The sequence below is a fragment of the Ailuropoda melanoleuca genome, chromosome 10 (genome assembly GCF_002007445.2).
Source record: "Ailuropoda melanoleuca isolate Jingjing chromosome 10, ASM200744v2, whole genome shotgun sequence".
NCBI classification, from domain to species: domain Eukaryota; kingdom Metazoa; phylum Chordata; class Mammalia; order Carnivora; family Ursidae; genus Ailuropoda; species Ailuropoda melanoleuca.
The window spans coordinates 39,838,822-39,859,697 of record NC_048227.1 but is presented as its reverse complement, the minus strand read 5'-3'; the positions used below and the strand labels follow the sequence as shown (position 1 = coordinate 39,859,697).

General features: G+C 37.3%; 1 protein-coding gene across 1 annotated transcript; it reads left to right on the top strand.

Moving 5' to 3' along the window:
- The first annotated feature begins 1,406 nt into the window (after positions 1–1,406).
- AKIRIN2 (akirin 2) lies at positions 1,407–20,200 on the top strand. Its single transcript, XM_034670761.1, has 5 exons — positions 1,407–2,214; positions 16,636–16,779; positions 18,448–18,597; positions 19,519–19,590; positions 19,845–20,200. The coding sequence occupies exons 1-5, from the start codon at positions 1,980–1,982 to the stop codon at positions 19,853–19,855; spliced, it is 612 nt and encodes a 203-aa protein (XP_034526652.1). The 5' UTR covers positions 1,407–1,979; the 3' UTR covers positions 19,856–20,200.
- Positions 20,201–20,876: the final 676 nt, after the last annotated feature.

Sequence of the window (20,876 nt, the reverse complement as noted above, 5' to 3'; positions counted from 1 at the left end):
ATCAGAAATATAAGTGCTTTGTTATTTGCTTCCCACAGCTTAATCTATCTTTTTCTACTCATTTACATAAAATATGTACATTCTGTTAATTTCATATCATAGGTTTTATGTTTCATGGTGTTTGGAATTTAGCAAAAATTTACCTATTAGGTGTCAGAGTTAAGCTGTTGTTTCATTAAATGCTGATCATTTTCAAAAAATATTTCCCAAACAATATATCTTAAAATTAGTGCAGCTTAGTCACTGACACAATGTGATCAAGACAGTTGATCTTTAAGGTATTGAACAATTCAATAAAACAAGAATATTTTAAACTACTGTCAAAAATGATATGAGGAATGATAGACAAATGGCACAGAATATCTTTTAGTTATTGAATAAATGACAGGAATAAATAAGCACTGGAAGCCAGTATGTGATATCCATGATCATTTGATAATACAGCATTCATACCGATAACTAGTTTTGTGCTGGACTGATGATAGCTTTCTTAGGCAAAAGATTGGTGACAATTTTTTACATTATTAATGCTGTATTTGATTCTTATTTTAGGTACCTGAATAACAGTACAATTTTTACCAAAAAATTTTTTTGCTTATAAAATGGGTTCATCATCAACTCTCTTAGACATTTCATTATGGTTTTTTATTTAATTTTTACAGTTCACAAGATGAACTATACTACAATATTCAACAGATAATACAATTTCTGCTATCCCTCGTTTTTTATCCAAGGCGAAACAATTTGGTTCTGTATGTCTTTCAAATCTATTCATTTACAGGATAAAGCTGCTTTTGCAGAATTTAAAAAATGAATGCAAGAAGCTACCTGGGAAGGGCAAAGCATCCAGTCCATTCAAGGATCCCGTAATCTGATACTATTACTGTTGTTCTCCCTTGCAGTCTAAATAGGTTTTATTTCCTAGCCCCTCATTATGACAGGTTTTTTGGGGGGTTTTTTTGTTTTTTTTTTTTAAGCACTCTTATTACCAAAATTCATCTGTCTTGGACTGTTAGGTTGGCTAAGTTTTCTATTTCCTATTTGTTAAATCACTGGGGGAATGGTATCAGAACAACTATGTCCTGAATTTTAAAGGTGTTTTAAGCCTGTTTTCTGCATCAATTGGCTTTCCCCTCTCCCACTCTCTCACAGCCTTTTCTTTTTTTCTCTTTTGCTTAGTTCCTTTTACACTCAAGCTGTGTAGGGGATTTAAATTCCAACCCGGAACTCGGAATGGCGCGCCTTGAATGACGGGAGTCGTAGTTTTCGTGACTCCTCCTTAATCGCTTTTCACGCCGATTCCCTTCCACAGTGAAAAACTACAACTCCCAGAACGCGCCTACGGGGGCGTCCACCCCTGTGCGCACGCGCCCTGAGGCCGCAGAATTTGAATCGGCGGCGTTGTTATTGACGCCATATTGGGGCCGGCGGCGGGTGGAATAGTCGTACAGTGGAGGGGGAAGCGGCTGGACGTGTCCGCTTGAGCTCCTGCCGCCGCCGCCACCTAGCAATCTCTCTACATCGACCGCCGCTCTCAAGCTTCTTAGTCGGGCGTATTAGTAGCCGCGTTCCAGCCTCATACCTCACGGGGCTGGTATCGACTTTCGAAGGGAACCGGTCTCAGCGCAGGAGCGCCTCAGGCGCGGCGCAAAGCTCGAACGGACGGCGGGGGCGGCCGGAGCCTCTCCCGGGGGAGCTGTGCCTGAGGAGGCGGAAGAGCCCCCCTGACGCGGCTGTCGTGAGCGGCCGCCACCGCCCCTCCCGCTCTCGCTCGGGCCGGCCGGGCCACTGCCCCTGCCGCGGAGGCAGCGGCGGCGGCGGCTCTTATCTCCTCACCGGCGCTCCACCAGCCGCCTTTCTGCTCTTCAGCCCGTCGGTTAGGCTCTCCTCGAGGCGCAGCTCTCCCCCACTTCCCTCGCCCTCCCTTCCCGTCACCCTTCCCCGACCCCACCCGAGCCCGGCCCTCGGCTGCCCCGGCCATGGCGTGCGGAGCCACTCTGAAAAGGACTCTGGATTTCGACCCGCTGCTGAGCCCGGCGTCCCCGAAGCGGAGGCGATGTGCGCCATTGTCGGCGCCCACCTCGGCTGCTGCCTCCCCGTCGTCGGCGGCCGCCGCCACCGCCGCCTCCTTCTCGGCTGCCGCCGCCTCGCCGCAGAAGTATCTCCGAATGGAGCCGTCCCCCTTTGGCGACGTCTCCTCCCGCCTCACCACAGGTGGGACTCGGCCCCGCAGCCGCTGGGGTGGGCTAGGGAACGGGGGTCCCGGGACGCGGAACGCGGCCCCGGGGGTGGGGGTGCCGGACGGGTCCTCTTTTTCTTAGCGAAGTAGTAGAGCGACCACATTTCTTCTAGTTAGGTCCTCCAGCCTCGGCGACACAATAGAAATGGCCTGATGTCAGGGGGGTGGGGGAGTCGGGAGGTGGGGAGGGTAGGGGCTGTGTCTTGCCGGGTATTGTGGGGAAGAGGAAGATCCTTTTCTTTGGGCTGAATGACTGGAATTGAGTGTTTCCGTAGTCTGGAGAGCCCCAGCGGAAATGATCAAGAGGGTGATATTATTCATAAATTTAGGCGAGAGAAGGGTAACATTTCACCCGATTGTCGATGTGTGTCTCCCTGAATCGATTGGCTGCAGCTCTTAACTGTGGGACTGGGTGGTTTGAGGCGGGCGGCAGCCCCTCCTCCAGTTCAGACATGGCTGATTTTAGTACAGAGGGGGTGGGGGGTGGGGATGGATGTCACTGGGGCGAGATCTAGGCCTGTCATTAATCACCCACAAGAACGCCACTTTGGCTGAGTCAAGACCTGTTTCCCTAGCAGGGTCAACAACAAAGAAAATGCTCTTCCCGAGTACTGTAATATGATCATCCTATACGTCTAGACCCTGAGAAACTTGAACTTTTAATGAAGAGCGAATTGTATTGAAAATTGGGCCTGAGTAGTTGCTTTTAGTTGGAGGTGCTTTATTTCTCCTCAACAAAGTATGTTGGGGGAGAACAGCTTAGGCCTTGAGAATAATAAAGAAATCAACCCAAGGTTCTAAGGGACTTAAGACCGCCTTTGCTTTTTATCTTGAAACATTTCCTGAAAGTGACTGTGGGGAAATGCCTTTTGGCTGCTTTGTACTGCATGTGTGTGCCCAGTTTTTTCTGTACTTTGAAAATCCTTGTGTGCCACTGGCACAATCCTAGGATAGGCTTTTGTGGACTGGTAGTGTAAATCTCTCTTCTTTGTGTGTATAGCATGCGAAGGTTTCGTGTTTGAGCCTTTGGTAATGATATCATCTGCAGACAAAGCCTTTTAAGTGTTTTGTTATCATTAACTTTTTAAAAAACTTGTGGGAGATATATAACTCTATATTTGGTAACTTCCATTTGGAATTGTTTTGTTCAAGTCAGGTTTTTAAATATCCTTCCTCAAATTTTTAGGGACAGCCTCAAATGCCTAGGCTACCATTTCTGCTATTAAATATTTGACCTCACTTAAGTATATACTATTTTAGAGTTGTAGCGAGTTTTCAGAAGAATTCTCATATACTTTTATTTAGTAACTATACCTAAACTGCTTTGTATGTAAAGGCATTCATTGATTTGCTGTTAGGCTTTGCATTAAAAAAGAAACTGTTAAGAATGTGCTGGTGATTAACATCATTTTTAGAGTTTGTCTTTTTAGTCAAATGATATCATTGAAAATTGAAAGGATACCTAGGAATCTGTACTTAACAACAAATAAAGGCCACTTAAAAATAGCCCTGGCTAACTAGCCATAAATTTCAGCGGAGCTGGTGAATTAATACAGTGTTAGGGTGGGGAGTTAAAGTGTATCTCAGTGCTGCAATAATCTTGAGCACATATGGTAAACCAGCCAGGAGCTATTATTTGTCTTCACTTTAAAGGGAATTTATTCAGAAAGAATTGTGATCCTTTACAAATTTGTCATTTCATTGATGCATTTTGTAGCATTGGTTAATGCAGTTGGCTCCACATTGTCTCAATTTCAATTGAATGGACAAAATTTTAGTAAATGACTGGAGTTATTAAAATTGTTTAAGCCTGATGTTTCAAATTAACGTTTTCCAAAATACTGCTGTCTTCTCGTCTTCAAGGTGTTTTTGACATCTGCTCTGGAAGTTTGATCATATCCTGAACTCTTAAAATCACACCGTAATTGATAATTTTGAGTCTGCTGAAAGATAATTTAGTTTTTTCAACTGACTTGAATATTAACAGAAAAAGTTGACTTGAAAAGCAGTTGAAATTGCTGAAGTTTTGAATTGTTAAAATTTACTTTTTTTTTTACTGTAATTTTGAATGATATTCTACATGTGATTTAATTTGGCTTTGTTTTTAGATGGCCAGCTTGGGCAGGCTCCTGTATGGTTTTTGTAGTAATGTCATAATGGGAGCTGCAGTGTTGTGCAGGTATCAAAAACCTTTTCAGTTTTCATGCCCCCAAACTTGGAAATAATTTTTCCAAGCACTTAATTTTTAGATTTTTGTTTTAACACTGGTGATTCTCAAACTTTACAAGAGTGAATATCTGTATATCTTTGGCTGAAATAAGTAGCTAGGGTTGGAAGTGGAAAGTGACTTACAAAGTTGAGATTGACTGGGACTCCGCGGAAACTTGTTTTCCTTCCGTTTCTGTGAGTTCAAGTATAATTTAAACAATTTAGAACTAGAGTACTGAAGTGAATTTTTTCAGTGCATGCATATAGTTTATTGTTTTATCACCATTCTTTTCCGGATACTTAACATAGTGTGTTTTGACCTGTAGCTGAAATCACATTGTGGCTTTACTAGTTTCAGGAACTTGGGCTGAAACCCCTAGTTTATTTTAGTCATCCCAGAAAGGTGATTCCAAAGTTTGACTTGATGACTTTTTAAATTATTTAAATTTTTATTTTTCAAACTGTTGCAGCTTAATGCCAGGAAAAAGGAAAGGGCTAGCAAAAAAAAAAAAAAAAAAAAAAAAAAAGAGCTTTATTGGAACACAGCTATGCTCATTCTTCCCCCCCCCCCCCAAAGTATGATCCATTGCAGGCTACAACTGCAGAGCTAGTATTTGTGAGAGACTGTATTTTCCCAAAGCCCAAGTATTTACTGCCTGATCCTTTACAGAAAAAGTGTCCACCCGTGCTCTAGAGTGTGAGCAGTAAGGTTTATAATGCCCAGGATATGAAAAAGGAAAAGTGAATAGGGGGAGGGCGGGTAAACCGGTTGGGAAAATGAATACTTCTACTAGTAGCTGCATCAGTACTCAACCCTGGTAAGTTAGTTGAAAACAAATTGAGAGTGTCCTGTATATTTCTCCATTGGTTTTTGAAACATCTCAGAATATTATCTTTTTTTTTAATGATTTTTTCAGAATATTATCTCTTAGCCAAAGATTGTCCTAACATTCCCAAGAACAAAATTACTTTCATAAAACTGAAATACCATATAACATTAAAGAGACTGTGTCAGTCAAATCAAACACATTATTTTTCATAATTGTGTACTGAATGAGTGGTTTGGTGAAGAGACCCTTCTGTGGTTGTCAGCACTTTGGGAATTTGCTAGGCACTTTCATACACATTGTTTAGGTCTTGTTACCATTGCTCTAGTCTGCCTTAGGAATTGAGTTGGATGAAGAGTTAAATTCCTTTGTAAGAACTCATTGTATTTGCTGGAAACTTGCCATTAAAAATGGAAATTGCAGCTTGTGAATGGGGAAGGGTTTACAGGAACTTAGATTGTTCAGCAGACATTGATGCATGCCTGCAAACGGAGACACCAGCTGGCTTAAATGAAGTATAAACATTCTAGGCAAACAAATGAGATGTCTGTTGGAGGAGGCAGCATTTCACTTCAGATGTCATTTATATTGAGCCAGAAATGTTTTTAATATTTTGTGGTTATTTAGACATCTGTTAAATTGCTTCTAGTTTCTCGGTGGATTTGGCAAATAGACTGTTTTTAATGGTCTTTATACTTCAGATTTTAAACCTGATATTTTTCTTAGGACTGTGTATATAACTGCAGTTATTTCATATTTGTGGATTGTGCATCTAAGAATCATGTGAGTTTATGGCCTTTAAAAGCAGAGTACAACTGTATTCATTACTGAGCTATTTTGAGAGTAGAAAAATAAAGCCTAACTTGAGCACAGAAACACATAAGGTAAACAGGGCTAGGTCAGAGAGCAGTTAGCCCTTCTTTAGTTATAGATGCTAATAGTTACTGTGGTTGCTACAGAAATAATTTGAGATGTAAAATATTTCTTTAGTTCTTGAAAGACTTTAGAGGAAAAAGTAGACTGTGTAAGTACTCAGATCTTTTACTAAGTGTCTGATGGACTCAGGAAGACACAATAGTAGAAAATCACTTCTGTTTTAAAAGGTTGTGAATGAGAGATTCAGTGGAAGTGCCCAGTTTTACATGTTTTTTTTTTATTTGAAAACAAACTCTTGATTCTCCCTCCACTTAAAGAAGAATACAGAATGATAACATGGGTTAAGTTTGGACCTCTTAGATAGGTGATTGATGACAGTAGATAGAAGTGTTGGGGTTTTGGTCTTTCTTTTTAAATACCTGTAACTAATTAACCAGCAAGTTGTGGTCCCTGTAGTCTTTGCATTAACACTGTGCTAGTATTGTTGACTCACAGATGTTCTGTGTGCATATGTTAAACCACAGTGAATTTCTTGCCTTTGAAAAGACTACTTTGAAAAAGTGTGAGGGGTGGAATACCTGTTCAAGCCTCTATGAACCAGTCTGGCATCTGCAGATGGTAAAGAAGATTCATCTTTGATTTTATTGCTCAGCTTACCAGTGTTTTTCAGCTTTCTAAACACATCTGGGAAATGTGATCTATCAATATCAGTCTTGTAGGAAAGATTCTTAACAGGAATTGCCCCCTGGATTTTGAGGGGTTACAGTGGGTTATATGGGACTTGTATAGTTTGAAAGTAACCCCAAAGGTATTCTTATCTGCCATACCTTCCCTCTTAGTTAATATGTTATCACAGAGTTTTAAGATATTTATCACATTTATTTGTTGAATTAATCAAGCCTTGGCATTTCCCAAGGTTCTTAGAGATGCTGAAGTTTAAAAAAAAAAAAAGTAATTTCCTTTCCATCCCATTTTCTGTACCACTTTTTCTTTTTACATTGTTTTATGACAATATTGCCACAATATGTGACAACGTGTTTAAAAAAAAAAAAGATTGTGACTCAAACAAATGAGTAGTAACAAGAAATACAGCAGTTAGTTTTAAGACTGAACAATACTTTCTCTGGTATTTATTTTGGGCCTTTTAATTAGAATTTTGCAGTATGCCATATTGTGTAATCATCTTTGTGATGGTAGGCTTTGTTTGGTTGCTAGTGGTTTTTAACCTTCCACCATTAGAAGCAGCTCATAATATGCTTGTAGTTTGCTTAGGGGGTTATAAAACTTACTTTCCTCCTCCCTTTAAAAATCTTAAGTCATTAGTTTTTGTTAAATGTCATAGGCAGATGACATCCTGAAATGAACTAGAGCTTTGCAACATTTTGATTATACTAAAATTGTAATCTTTCCATTAATACATCTTTTGGGTTTGACTTAATTTTTCGTTTCTAGGTCTATTCACGTACCTGGTTTTTCTCAACATTATTAAAAATCTAAATATTTACTTTCTAGAAGTCACTTGTTCAAGTCTTTATGAACCTCATTTGAGTTCCGGATACTGGTTAAGCAAAGAGACAGTCTCTCAAGGGACTGATAGAGCCACCACTGTGGATACTTTATTAGCTAGCTAAACTTAAAGCATAAAGATTACAGTATTTTTATTCATCGGTATTATCTGTTTTAATTCCTTGTGGAACTTCATCTACCTAAACATTATATCCACCTTTGGCAGCATAAGTATTGAAATTGATTTACTAATTAAATCACACTGTTGCTACTTTGAAACCTTAAAGTGATTCTTTTTTTTAAGGTGAGAGTTGAAGCTTGTTTATTGGCTCTTTCTGTAATTGTCTTAGTTTATGTTGTATATTGACTTTGGTCTAGCATTCATTTCCATTAATGTTAATTCTTAGAAAATTCCCTCCAAAAATCAAACTAAAGGTTGGGGGGGGCACCTGAAAGTATTGATTTTGTTTTGTTTCTTAAAAAAAATAATATTTTTGAGCTGATCTAACAATTGAAAAATAGGATGTAGAGCGGAGGGGTGCCTGGGTGGTGCAGTTGGTTGGTTAAGTGTCTGACTCTTGGTTTTGGTTCAGGTCTTGGCTTAGGTTGTGATCTCAGGGTGGTGAGATTAAGCCCCACCCACCCTGCCCACCTGGCTCAGTGGGGAGTCTGCTTGAGATCTCTCCCTTGTCTGGTCCCTTAACCACCCCCCAAATAAAAAACTAAATCTTAAAAAAAAAAAAATGTAGAGTGGAATTTGAAAAGTTGCAGAAAGCCAGTTGCCTTTTAATTGTTAACAGAGAATTGCCTTGTTCCTGTTATTAAAATACAATTCTCTGAAAGAAAAACTTTTCTAAGTGGTATAATTGGTTAAAAGTACGGGAAGTTTTGGGTTGATGCGACAGAATAGGGGAAACTGATGCTCATGATTAACAACCATCCTTGGCCTAAAGTGAAATAGTACATTATCAGAGACTGGCCCTGTTGTCATCAGTCCTGTATGTGTGGCAATGCTGACCTACCAATTTAGAATAATTCTCCCTTTTAAAACATCAGTAAAACATTTCTGGTTAGGTATAGCTGCCTGTCCTCAGAGGAGGTGGTTTAGAGATGAAGTATCCCTTATATAAATATTTGAATGTAACATGAAGACTTAAATAATTATTCTTGCCAATGTCACAATTTTAGGGCTGTGGGTAGATGAGAATTATGCACTGCTTTGGTTACTGTTGTCTTAACCGGGTTTGAAGTTTCAGGGTATGAAGTATCAGTAATATATAGTAATAATCCCTCTATTCTGACATCCTGGTTTTTAACAATTAGCTTTCCTCCTTGTGGTTTATTGTAATTTAGGTACTTGTGGAATACCGGCTAGGTATTGAAGTAATACAATACTGGGGAGGGCAATAGATATTGAGCTTAAGCCCTGACGTCAGGCTTGGCTCTGCCTTGTACCAGCTGTGTGACCTTTCAGAAGACATTGAAGCAAAGCCACATTTTCTTCATCTATAAAATAATGCACATGATGATAGTATTATCTGCCTCCTAGGATGGTTGTGAGGATCAAGAGCATTTCCTGTCTCTAAGTGCTGGAGATAGTCACAGTGGGGCAGCCTCAAATGGGACTTTTTACACTGTCCAGCAGTCCTGCCATTTCAGTGAGTAACCTTGCCTTCTACTTCACAGATAAAATAGGGGCCATCTAATGGCAGCTTCTTCATTTTTCCCAGTACCAACATCATCAATATTTGTGCCTATCCTGTTTTCCTTTTAATAACACTGAGGAAGTTTAAATGAGATAATTAAAGCACTTTATACAATGAGAGGAGGATTCCCCTTCTCCGAAGTAACTTTATCCTCTTGATTATTTTTCTCTTTCAACTGGACCTTTGCTTTTGGCTTTAAATATTGTCAGGACTTCCATTATAAAATAATAAATAAAACATCCTCCTTTTCTTCCAGCAGTCATCCAGATTCTTCACCTCAAAAACAAATTCAGAGAGCTTTCAAATAGCTCTTGTCAAGTCACCAATGATTTCCATTGCTTATAATCAATCCTCATCTTGTTTAACCTTTCTTACAGCGTTTATACTGTTCTCCCACTCACTTTTTGAAATAACTTTTTTCCTTCTGTGACAACGCTTTTCTTCCACTTCTGGTTGCTGTTTTCATCTGGCCATTAAACTTAGGAGTTCTAGGTTCAGCTGCACTCCTTTCTAGCTTAATAGCTCCTTAAGCAATCACATGCATGCTCCTGACTTTGTCACTTATAGATACAGATGAAGCTCTAATTTATATATTTAGTTCAGATCACTCCTCTCAGTTCCGGTCATGGTGAATTTGGACCTTTTATTGTTTTTATCTTCCCAGAAGCCATTCCTTCCACCAGAAGTAAGGATTTTTGTGAAATGTGTTGACTTTTAAATATTCACAACTAATTTGCAATATGAGGTAAACAAAAGATGTCTGTGGACTTCCAATCACTGCCTTCTGGTATGAAAGGTAGTCTTAATTCCTTTTTTAAAGCAGATATAATAGAAAAGTAAATGCATTTGTTTACTGTCAATCACATAACATGAATTTCATATTTTAAGGAAGCTGTTTTAAGAAAAATGAATCAATATATGTTTCCTGTAATGAATCTAAGTTTAATTTGATTTACAATCAAGTTTAAATTGATTTATAGAATATTTTCCTGCTAGAGAGGGACATGTCTAATTTTGAACTACAAAAGCCATGCAGGTTAGGATGGCATGTATTTTTCTACTTGAAATAGTCTGCTGTTACTGCTTTCCTTCTCCCCTCCATTTCCCAGAATGTCCAATAATAAAACAACCACTTCATGTTTTAATTGCTACAGTAGGGGAGTTACTATTTTAAGGAGGGGATAGAAACATAAATGCCCATAGTTCCCAGGCAAGTAATATAAATGAGTGAAGTAAACTACATAGGAGTTAATGAATTCCAACCTTGCTACTGATCTGCAGCATCAGCTGGAAATACAGTAGAAGTACAGAATTTTAGCTCCATCCCTCAGAGTCTACGTTTTAACAAAATCCCTGGGTGATGTATGCATCAAAGTTTTAGAAGCATTTGAGAATTTCTGCCTGAAAGATAGCAGCCACTCTTCAGCTGAATTTTCCACATAGTCCAGTTTTCCTCTCAACAGTAGCCAGAAATCTTTCAGTTAAGATCATTAACTTTTAAAATGTTGGCATAAATTCACACTTCTTTTTTAAAAAGAAGCTATTCAGGCCAGCCATATCTTTGGGGTCAGTTTATCCTGTGTATCATCAGTTTGCAACCTCTGGTTTCCAGGTAAGCTATAGCTGGATGTGGGTGTGGTGCTTTCAATAAGTTGTCGTAGTCTCGCGGTTGTTCTTCAGCTTGATCGTGGTGCCCTAGAGTCCTCCTCAAGGAGTCAGCTCTCTGTCCTTCTGGACCTTACCTTGTTTTCATGGTCATGGTTAACTGTAATAGAAGCTGGACTTTTTGCATGGCATTAAATGTTTTCTGTAGCATGTATATTTCGGGTTTTGGATTGTTCAGTTTTCCCTTTCTCTTCCCTGTTTACTGCTTTTTTGGTTTTCCTAGATTGTAAGCTATTTGAGAAGATACTTAGAGATAGTAAAGAGCTGAACAACAAAAGCAACAAAGTTAACATAACCCTTTAGAATCTGGTGTAATATAAAATAGAGGTATGAAATAACAATTATTGGATATCAGGGAGGAACCTCCTGCTGAATGAGCGTTGTTGGACTCCTTGCATTAGTGACTCCCAGTGTGTAGTTAATTTGTAAAATTTATCTTAGACCTGCAGGGTTTTAACAGATTGAGTCATCTATTCCAAATAAGTAATCATTGGCTATTATAGTACCAGTGAAATAGAATTTGACCTGTAGTGATTATGATTTTTCTTCCTCTTGTAGGAGATAAATGAATGCCTCTTTACAGTAAAATATTATATATTGTAAACTTAGAATCTAAGCCATTGCTTTTGAATCACTGTACAGAGTACTCTAATGTTTATATAATTGTGTGCAGCTATATTCTTATTAGGACTAACATTAACCCAAATAGTTAAAACTCTAGATATAATTGGACAGTCTTGTGTTAAAATTTGGTTCCAGGTCCCTTTGACGTAGTAGTAATTTTAAAGTGAATTAAAAAAGGCATCAACTCCTTCTTTTTAGTTAGATAGCTCTTGGCTGAGTAAGAACATTGTCCTTAGGATTCCTTCAAGAAGAACGTAAGAACTGTTTTAGTTTCTGGACAGATATCCTGGGAAAATTATTTACAAAGATGGGCCTCCATAGCAACTGTTAATTGTGTATGTTTTAATTTATAAAGTAGACGTGGCAAGTCTAGTATGTAGTTCAGAGATCTAGATTTGGTTTGTTATTTTATTTGGGGCAGTTCGTTATTTTTAGGTTTTAATTTCTACTTACCTGTGCCTAATTGTGCACAGGTTTTCCAATTCATTTGTGTTCCTGCTTAGAACTGACGAACTTTGAAGATTTATTAATTAATAGTTAATGTTTTTTTAAAGATTTTATTTATTTGACAGAGAGAGAGAGAACACAAGCAGGGGGAGCAGCAGATAGAGGGAGAAGCAGGCTCCCTGCTGAGCAGGGAGCTCAGTGCGGGTCTCCATCCCAGGACGCTGGGATCATGACCTGAGCCAAAGGCAGACGCTTAACCCGGACTGAACCACCCAGGTGACCCTATTTTATTTTTTTTTAATCCCATTGTTTAGAGTTATCTGTCTAGATGAACTTTCACTTAATTTTTTCAGAGATAATCCATAGAGAAATTGGCATGTGAGGGTACAAAAATGTCTTAAATTCCTAAACTTAAAACTGTTAATGAGACCTGTTATGTTTGATTTACTAATTATGTCAGTAGGAAAATGGCAAGTCTGTGCAGGTCTGGAACAAAAGATTAGTTTCACATGTCATGGATTTTTAGACATCTTATGGACTATACTCTAGAAAGATATTTGTAGTTGCTTCTAATTCTGTATTCCTCTCTTTGCTCTCAGTTCCATCTTGTTGCTGTTTCTCTTGTCTGTCTCAACTGTTATTTCTTAATCCCATCAACTGCTTTCTTCTGTTTGTATTGACCTTACTGTGCCCAGGCTTTCTTAAATAATCAGTGGCAACTAAAAGTAAAACAGTTGAGAAGTAGGCTTCATGTTGCCACAAGCCAGGCTTTTTCTTTTCACATTTTACCTAGGTTTTTTGCTCAGTTTGTTATTTTAAATCCCAAAGGAATAAGTGCTGGCTCATTGGTAATCTCTCACCTGTTAAGGAGGAGAATTATATTGGCAATCTTAATGGCATTTACTGAATATGGGAATGAAAATGCCATTAGTCACAGAATTTGCTGATACTTTCACGTAGACCTAGTACAGTGTTAGAAAGTCTTAGTATTTTATGGTAAAAGGAGGATATAGTTTTTAGGATTTTGAAAAGGGATGTAAGAACTATTTGTGGTGTAGGTTGTTATAATGATAACTGTGTATTTTGCTCTAAGTGATTTGCTGCAAATTCAGTCTGCGCACATAAGCCAAATATGAAGGCTGCATTATTAAAACTGGAATGTGCAACTGACACGCAAGTGAAGCTTCCTTTGACTTTTTCTTTAATGCAGCATAAATTGTGTTGGCAACACAGTGTCAGATATTACGTGTACTTGGGATAAAATGTCACTTGCCAGTTTGATTAGAGATGGCTAGATTTAAGTAGTTTAAGACTAAGTAGACATAAGAACTTTATTGACTAAATAGACAGAAGACCTTTATCCAGCTGGCCTAAGAAGTGACTTCAGTCAGCCAGGTATCTGGGGTTGAATTTAGCATGTAAATTGTGGAAAATTCAATCTGGGGAAATATCTTGGGTTAACAGCTTTAAAACTGTATACCTATCCAAACTGAGATAAATGTGTTTGAGGCTTGCAGTTAGCTTAGGTCTTGGTCAAGTTAAATTGGACTATTTACTTTATAACATTATAGATTACATGTTACCAGTATTAGAGCATTTATGCACATAGTGAGGCTTACATGACATAGTTGTATCATATTAGATGTAAAAAAGCATTGCAGGCAATAGCATTCAAAATTCTTCAGTTCTTTGGGGTCCCTGGGTTGGCTCAGTCAGTTAAGCATCCTACTGGATCTTGGCTCAGGTCATCATCTCAGAGTCCTGGTATGGCTCTGTGCTCAGCGGGGAGTCTGCCTGAGGATTCTCTCCCTCTGCCCTTCCCCCATCTCGTGAGTATGTGAGCATGGGTGCTCTCTCTTTAAAATAAATCTTTTAAAAATTCTTCAGCTCTTTAATTGACAATATCAAGTTGGCAGAGAGGTAAGGCAGCTGGAACGCTCTCATATATTGCTGGTGGGAATGTAAAATGGTACAGTTACTCTGGAAAATGGTTTGGCAGTTTCTTACAAAGTAAAGCCATGCACCTACCACATAATCAGGCCATCCAGTTCCACTTCTAAGTATTTATCCAAGAGAAATGAAATTTATCCACCTGTAGACTTGTACTCGAATATTCGTAGTAGCCTTATTCATAATAGCCCCTAATTGGAAACATTCCAGATTTCCATTAAAAGAAGCACACACACACACAATGGAGTTCTAATTAATAAGAAGGAGGGACTTACTGATTCATGCAACATTATGTATGAATCTCAAAAGCATTTTGCTCAGTGAGAGACAAAAATCTACACTTTTTATGATTCCATTTATATAAAATTTTCAAAAAGGCAAAAAAATTTTGGAGTAGTGAAAGATGAATGTTGCCATGGTAATGAAGATGAAGGTGGTGAATAGGGGCATGAGAGAACTTTTTGGGGTGATACATTTCTTTATTATGATTGTGATGGTTTCAAGACCTGTACGCATGCATTTGTGAGAAGCCATCAAATTGTACATTTAAATTGGTGAATTCGTTTTGTAAATTATACCTTAAAAATTCCTTGTTATGTCATCTCTTAAGTATTAGATGGTATGGAAGTTTACAGAGCTAAATTTTAAAATGTTTTACTACATCTTAATCCCAGGCTAGATCTTTTGAGACCATCAAATGAACAAATTGAGTTTGTTACAACTATTATTTTGGTACATCACAGTTGTGCTTTGATTTTTGTGAAGCAAAAAGAAGACTAATGTAATCTTGAACTGTTGTAATCAAAGAATACAAAAGATGTTAAGGTCAAGTTACTCTGAGTGTAGTACATTTGAAGCCTTTGCTTGTGAATAAACTTTAGGATGCTTTATGTACATGGCCCTTTTTATCAGAATGGTGGTGGCTTTGATCACAAAGTGATAAATGAGTGAAGCTTGCTGTCAGAGACCAAAATAGCATTACTTTTAAAACCTTTTATTTGCTACTAAAGAATTCTGTTATTAAAAAATAAGGATATCTGTGTTTGTCCTGATTGTTAGAGGAAGTTGCAGTAGTTTTGTTGGACCCCTTATGACTCTTAGGAAACTCATTTCTATCAAGGTGCTTAATGGTTCAGTAGACAGCCATTTTATTTCACGTTGGTAACTTCATTTTTAAATCATGGACTATTTCAAATAAATGGAAAAGGACTGAAAATGACCATTTTAAATATAAACAAATGTTAAGATTCTGGAAAATGTTGCAGATAAAGTATCCCTTATACAACTGTGCAATATGATTCTGTGGTGCTTACCCACAAAGTTTCATAAATGGAATCTTCTTGACAGGATGTATCTTTTTGCAACTTGAACTCAGTTAAAATAATGAAATTGGCAGAATCTAGAATGTTTAAGGGACTGATTGATGTCCTCTCAGAGTCTTATCTCTCAAAAGCCCTAAAGTTCTTCTTACTAGAGAAACAATGTGATGTGAGAAAATAGAATTAAGTATATATCTAAGAAAACCACCAGTATTAAATTTTTTAAAAAAGGATTAGTCTCATCTTACATAAATTATTAGACTTCAGCCAAGTTTTCAGTTCATTTTTAACACAAAATTGTAAAATTGATTGCTAAAATTAGACTCCATTATATTTATAAATCATTTTATTGCCCGATAATTGCCACCTTAATTTTTGTTTAATTTTGCTTTGGATTGGGATTAATAAATTTAGGATGTAGTTTCACGTGGATAATCTTATTTAGGGGCTGTGGTGGTGGTGATGAGAAAGTCTGTTTCAAGGGAAGTAGAAACCTCAAGGAGAGATTTTCTAGAGAGCCTAAATGGTAACTATTTTGAATTAGAAGTCTTTCTAAAATGAACCATACTTGCCTAAAGGATATGCTTGATAGGATTTTACCCCTGGTTGGATGGTTGTGGTTGAAGATAATGGCACTGTGGAATAGTAGTTCTTTTGAGTACCTGTTACCACCAAGATTCAGAACAACACTTTTTGCTGTTAATACTGTAAGTCTTTGCTGTTAATACTGTCATAGTCACCAGTTCTGTTGAGTTTAATATTAATGGCCATGACCAATTTAACGTGTGGTAATTTTTCAGTTCCCATCCACTGTCATTTTGTTGATCTACTTACTGTCAGTTCTCACTGGTTTGTGTTTGTACCTAGTGCCCCCCACTTCTAATTATTTATGGTCTTCAAAAAGACTGTTTAACAGTTCTGTGTGTGATGAATAAGTGGCCTTTGAATTTGGGATTTTTAAGAATCTGAGTGAACTAAAGTGAACTAGAAGTTCACAAGACTCCCTTATCTCTTTACATTGAATGAAAACTTTATCTTTTGCTAATCAGTGCTAAGAGAGAATGGTGTTATAGAATAGCTGAATTCCAAGTGGTGTGTATATGCTGTTTCTGAATGAGTGCCCCCATTAATGCTGAAACAAATTCCTTGAAACGTCAGTTTTCTGGATGTTATTTGAAGAGAATATTTTCAGTGGATTGATTGTACTAATTATTGGAAACCCAACCTTTTTTTAAACTTCTTAGATCTTGACAAAATTTTTTTTCTAGAACAAATTCTGTACAACATAAAACAAGAGTATAAACGCATGCAGAAGAGAAGACATTTAGAAACTAGTTTCCAACAGACAGATCCATGTTGTACTTCTGAGGCACAACCACATGCATTTCTCCTCAGTGGACCAGCTTCACCAGGTAATAATAAACTTAATAAATGAAAGGAAATATTATTTAATATGGGAAAAGGTGATCTAAGTTTTTTTAATCACTCAAGCTTCTGTTTCTCCTGCTTGGTTTTTAAAAAATACTTAATACAAATAATTCATGGTCTCTTAGAAATGGCACAAAGTAAGTACTTGCTACCTGGATTCTCACCAGAGATGACCACCTGGATATAATATCCCCCAAGTGGACTTCCCCATAAGTGATGATGATTTGTAGCCTTCATTAAGGAAAAAGTATTAACAATATACCATATATTTCTCTGTTAAGTATAGATGTACCTTGCCATGGTTGAATACTATGCTATTTTCTGGACTTCTCATAATTATTTAACCATTAATGAAGATAATCAGACTGAATTTCTGGTATTAAAAGCATTTACAAAAACATCCTTGTACATATACCCTCACACATTTGTCCTATTAGGATAGATTCTCAGAGATGAAAAGTGGCTCTTATTTTTAGAAAAGTTCTCAGCAGAACAGTTTTCTTGTGACCAAAGTTGCCTGCCCCCTTCCCTTCCCTCCCAGCAGGGGTAAGAAAACCTGGCAGAATAGAAAAACATTCAGGGGCTGCTGGCTGGCTCAGTAAGTAGAGCATTTACCTCTTGATCTCAGGGTTGTGAGTCCGAGCTCCATGTTGGGGGTAGAATTTATTAAAAAACAAAACATTCAAAAGCTATAAAATAGTCAAAAGACATAAAATTGTTCAAAACTAAATTCTGCAGTACTTCTGCCAGTTGGGGGCGGGGGCAGATGTGTAAGTGGGCGAAACGTTAGGGGAGGTGAGGGTAGAGACTAGACTTAAATCAGCAGGACACTAAGTTCATCATCATTCTTCTAGTCAATTTACTTAGATCAATTAATGGGCAGCCTCAACTAACAAAGCTAGGAATTTGAAAGTAAAGGTAGCCTTCATAGTTATAAAGCTGGTATACTTTATCTTGTAATAGACACAGCTCTAACAAGCATAATTACTAACTGGTCCCAGCCATTCAGGTTACAAAAAGCAAATGAAAAGAGGAATTGGGGGTACCAGGGACAGATACACAGAGCAGGACTACTGATAACAAATTTGTGCGTTTGAGTGTGTATGAAAATATTTGCAGCAATATTAACATGGATATATGATGTCATAGTTCCGAGTTCTCAAAAGATTAATTTCACATGTTCTTTTCAATAAATGAAGAATGATGTTTTTGGAAAATCAAAGTTCCTTAAGTAGTACTTTAAGAGGAATGCATTCCGAAAAAATCTTTTATATCAAGTATCACTCTCTGATGATAAGTGGCTGTTTAATAATCTTTAAGGACTCTGAACCATAAAATTTAATGTTGAGTTTTAAGAATATATTCTTAGTATTTATTTTTACCAAACATTCTCCCAGCTGTTACCATTAATTAAAAAACAAAAACTTTAAGTTTTGATTGTATCTTGTATCTTTTTCCAGTCACCATTAGACTTTTTACCTTATAATTAGGTTGCATATATCTTGCTGTGTTTTTCTAGAATTGTAAGCTGCTGATAAAAAATGCTTTTATATGAACACTGAAAAGATCCAAATGCAACATCTTCAGTTAGAAGATACTTTTTATGATGGCGGCTCTAAATCATGTGCTTTTTCTGTTCACGTTGTACATAGGGACTTCATCTACAACATCCTCACCATTAAAAAAAGAACAGCCCTTATTCACTCTACGGCAGGTTGGGATGATCTGTGAACGTTTGTTGAAAGAACGTGAAGAGAAAGTTCGAGAAGAGTATGAAGAAATATTGAACACAAAACTTGCAGGTATAAGATGAGCTTGTTTTAGTTAGTCTCCCAGAAACTCACTGTAAGAAATGCATTATTTCCCACACGTCCTTAATGTCCATTAAATTACCCTTTCTATCCCCTGGTTACGGTATGTTTTCTAAGAACCAGTTGAATTTCAGTTCAAGAAAGGAAATGAACCATCCTGTAGCTCATGGCTCTCCTTAGTGAACTCAAGAAATAGTATCAGTTACCATTGTAGATCAGCGACAGTAGTAATGTGAACTAGATTTTTCCTTTCATATTCCTGGGCTAAAAACTTGACTTTGGGTACTTACCTCAATTTGGTTTTAGATTTTTAGACTACATCTTTCATGATAACTTTCCCATCAGTCTAGACAATTTTTGTGCATGGTGAATTAATTAGGATTTCCCCCCCCCCCGATTTTTAAGCCAGACACTCACTTAAGTGGGTATGGATAAGTAGAAGTTTTGTATTCTAAAGCTGTTAAATGAAGGTGCTAATATAGGCAAGAGAATTTGCTTAGTTATGTAACGTTTTTTCTATGACATCTTATTAGGTTACATGTGGATGCTTTTGAACATATTTTGTTAAGCTTTTGTTTTCCTCTTGGCAAACTGCCATTCATAGATCACTTAAACTTTCAGAGTAGAAAGATACCTTTTTATTTCAAACCCTTTATTTTAATAGGTTAAGAAATAAGCTTCCAGCCTATACATGAGGTCATGTGATTTGGACTAAAATGTAGGTTTCTTGACCGAGTTCTGCTCTTTCATTTGATAACACTAATATTTTTTTATTATTACTGAGGTTATGTGTCTGATTCAAAGGGCCAACTTACAGTTGTTTCATTATTCATACTAGATTTTTCAGTTTACCTGGCTCTAATAGAGAGTACATTTGCAAATCATGTAATTGATGTGTACCTTTATCTATAGAACAATATGATGCATTTGTGAAGTTTACGCATGATCAGATAATGCGACGATACGGAGAACAGCCTGCTAGTTGTAAGTATTTCATCTTTGAACTGAACACAAAACCATCTTTTAAGGAGAAACATTAATTGTAATTATCTACATACTCAAGAGAATTTAACAGAAAATCATGGAGAAAAAAGGCTGGAGGAAATAGGCAGCAAAATTTTACTAAGGCTTACTTTTGGTTACTTAAATACCTAGGGTAGTGTTGGGGATGAAAATCTGGTATGTCTTTGAATTTTGACCTGGACTTTGCACTAATTTTCCTTTTCCTCCCCCTTTAGATGTTTCATGAATCACGTTTTCTGCATTTGTGGGCTGCCTTGTTCCTTGTTGAGTTACTGCGAGAGGTCCTAATTATGACATGCAGCAATGCCAATACCCCCCTGTGAATACAGGTTATTTCAAGCTTTCGTCAGTGGCAACCACTCTTAGGCAGCAACTGGTTTTGGAAATTTCCCTGATGTCAGTACCATCTGGATGTGGACCTTTGCTAACCTGTATTAATGCCAGTGGCCTCATTTGCTGTATCATTACAATTTGGCTTCTTATATTAATATGTTTGAAAAGGATTAAAGCTGGTATTCTAAGAACATGCCCTTCACTGGTTGTGTAAATAAAACTGTAGAATGACACTTCAGATGAAGTTAGTGTGATTTTAATTGTGCACTACAACCAAGCTGTAACCAGTTATTAATAATTTAGAATGTAATCCCAGGACATTATTAAGCAAATAGCCTGCAGTGCTTCCTGTGAAATAGTGAAGGAGGGAGGGCATTTCTGTATTCCAGGACTTCTTGGGGTTTCAGAAAGGGTTTCTAGGATTTTTTTTTCTTAAGTTTTCTTTTTGGTAGTTTTTATTTATTCTGTCTTTTTAACAAATGTTTATTGCTGCATTTTTCCCCCAGTGTATCATTGTTTTACTGCCCTTGTAGTACTGGAATATAGTTGGAAGAATAAAACACTTACTTCTAATCTGCTTTCATGTACAGATGGGTAGTATTTGAATAAAGCCAGTGTTTTAAATGTAAGCATTTTCCAGGAATCAATGAAGTTAATTTTCCAATAAGATTTAAAAATCTTTTCATATACCAAATAATCTAAAATGTGAATGCTATTTTAAAAAACTGAGTTCTGATTCCAAATTGCTTGTAACTGACTGCATGATAGAATGTTACATAATAAATCAGTTTTAACAGCTATAGAATTTTTACCTCCCAGATAGCAGTATAATCCAAGTCGTCTTTTTTTTTTTTTACAGGATGATAGATGAAAGCATGATTCAGCACACTTAATTCCCTTCCCAAACATAGCTT

Coding starts and splice junctions, on each gene's coding strand:
- AKIRIN2 (XM_034670761.1), top strand. CDS start 1,980: ATGGCGTGCGGAGCCACTCTGAAAAGGACTCTGGATTTCGACCCGCTG. Junction 16,780..18,447: donor CAGTGGACCAGCTTCACCAG/GTAATAATAAAC, acceptor CGTTGTACATAG/GGACTTCATCTACAACATCC. Junction 18,598..19,518: donor ATTGAACACAAAACTTGCAG/GTATAAGATGAG, acceptor CTTTATCTATAG/AACAATATGATGCATTTGTG.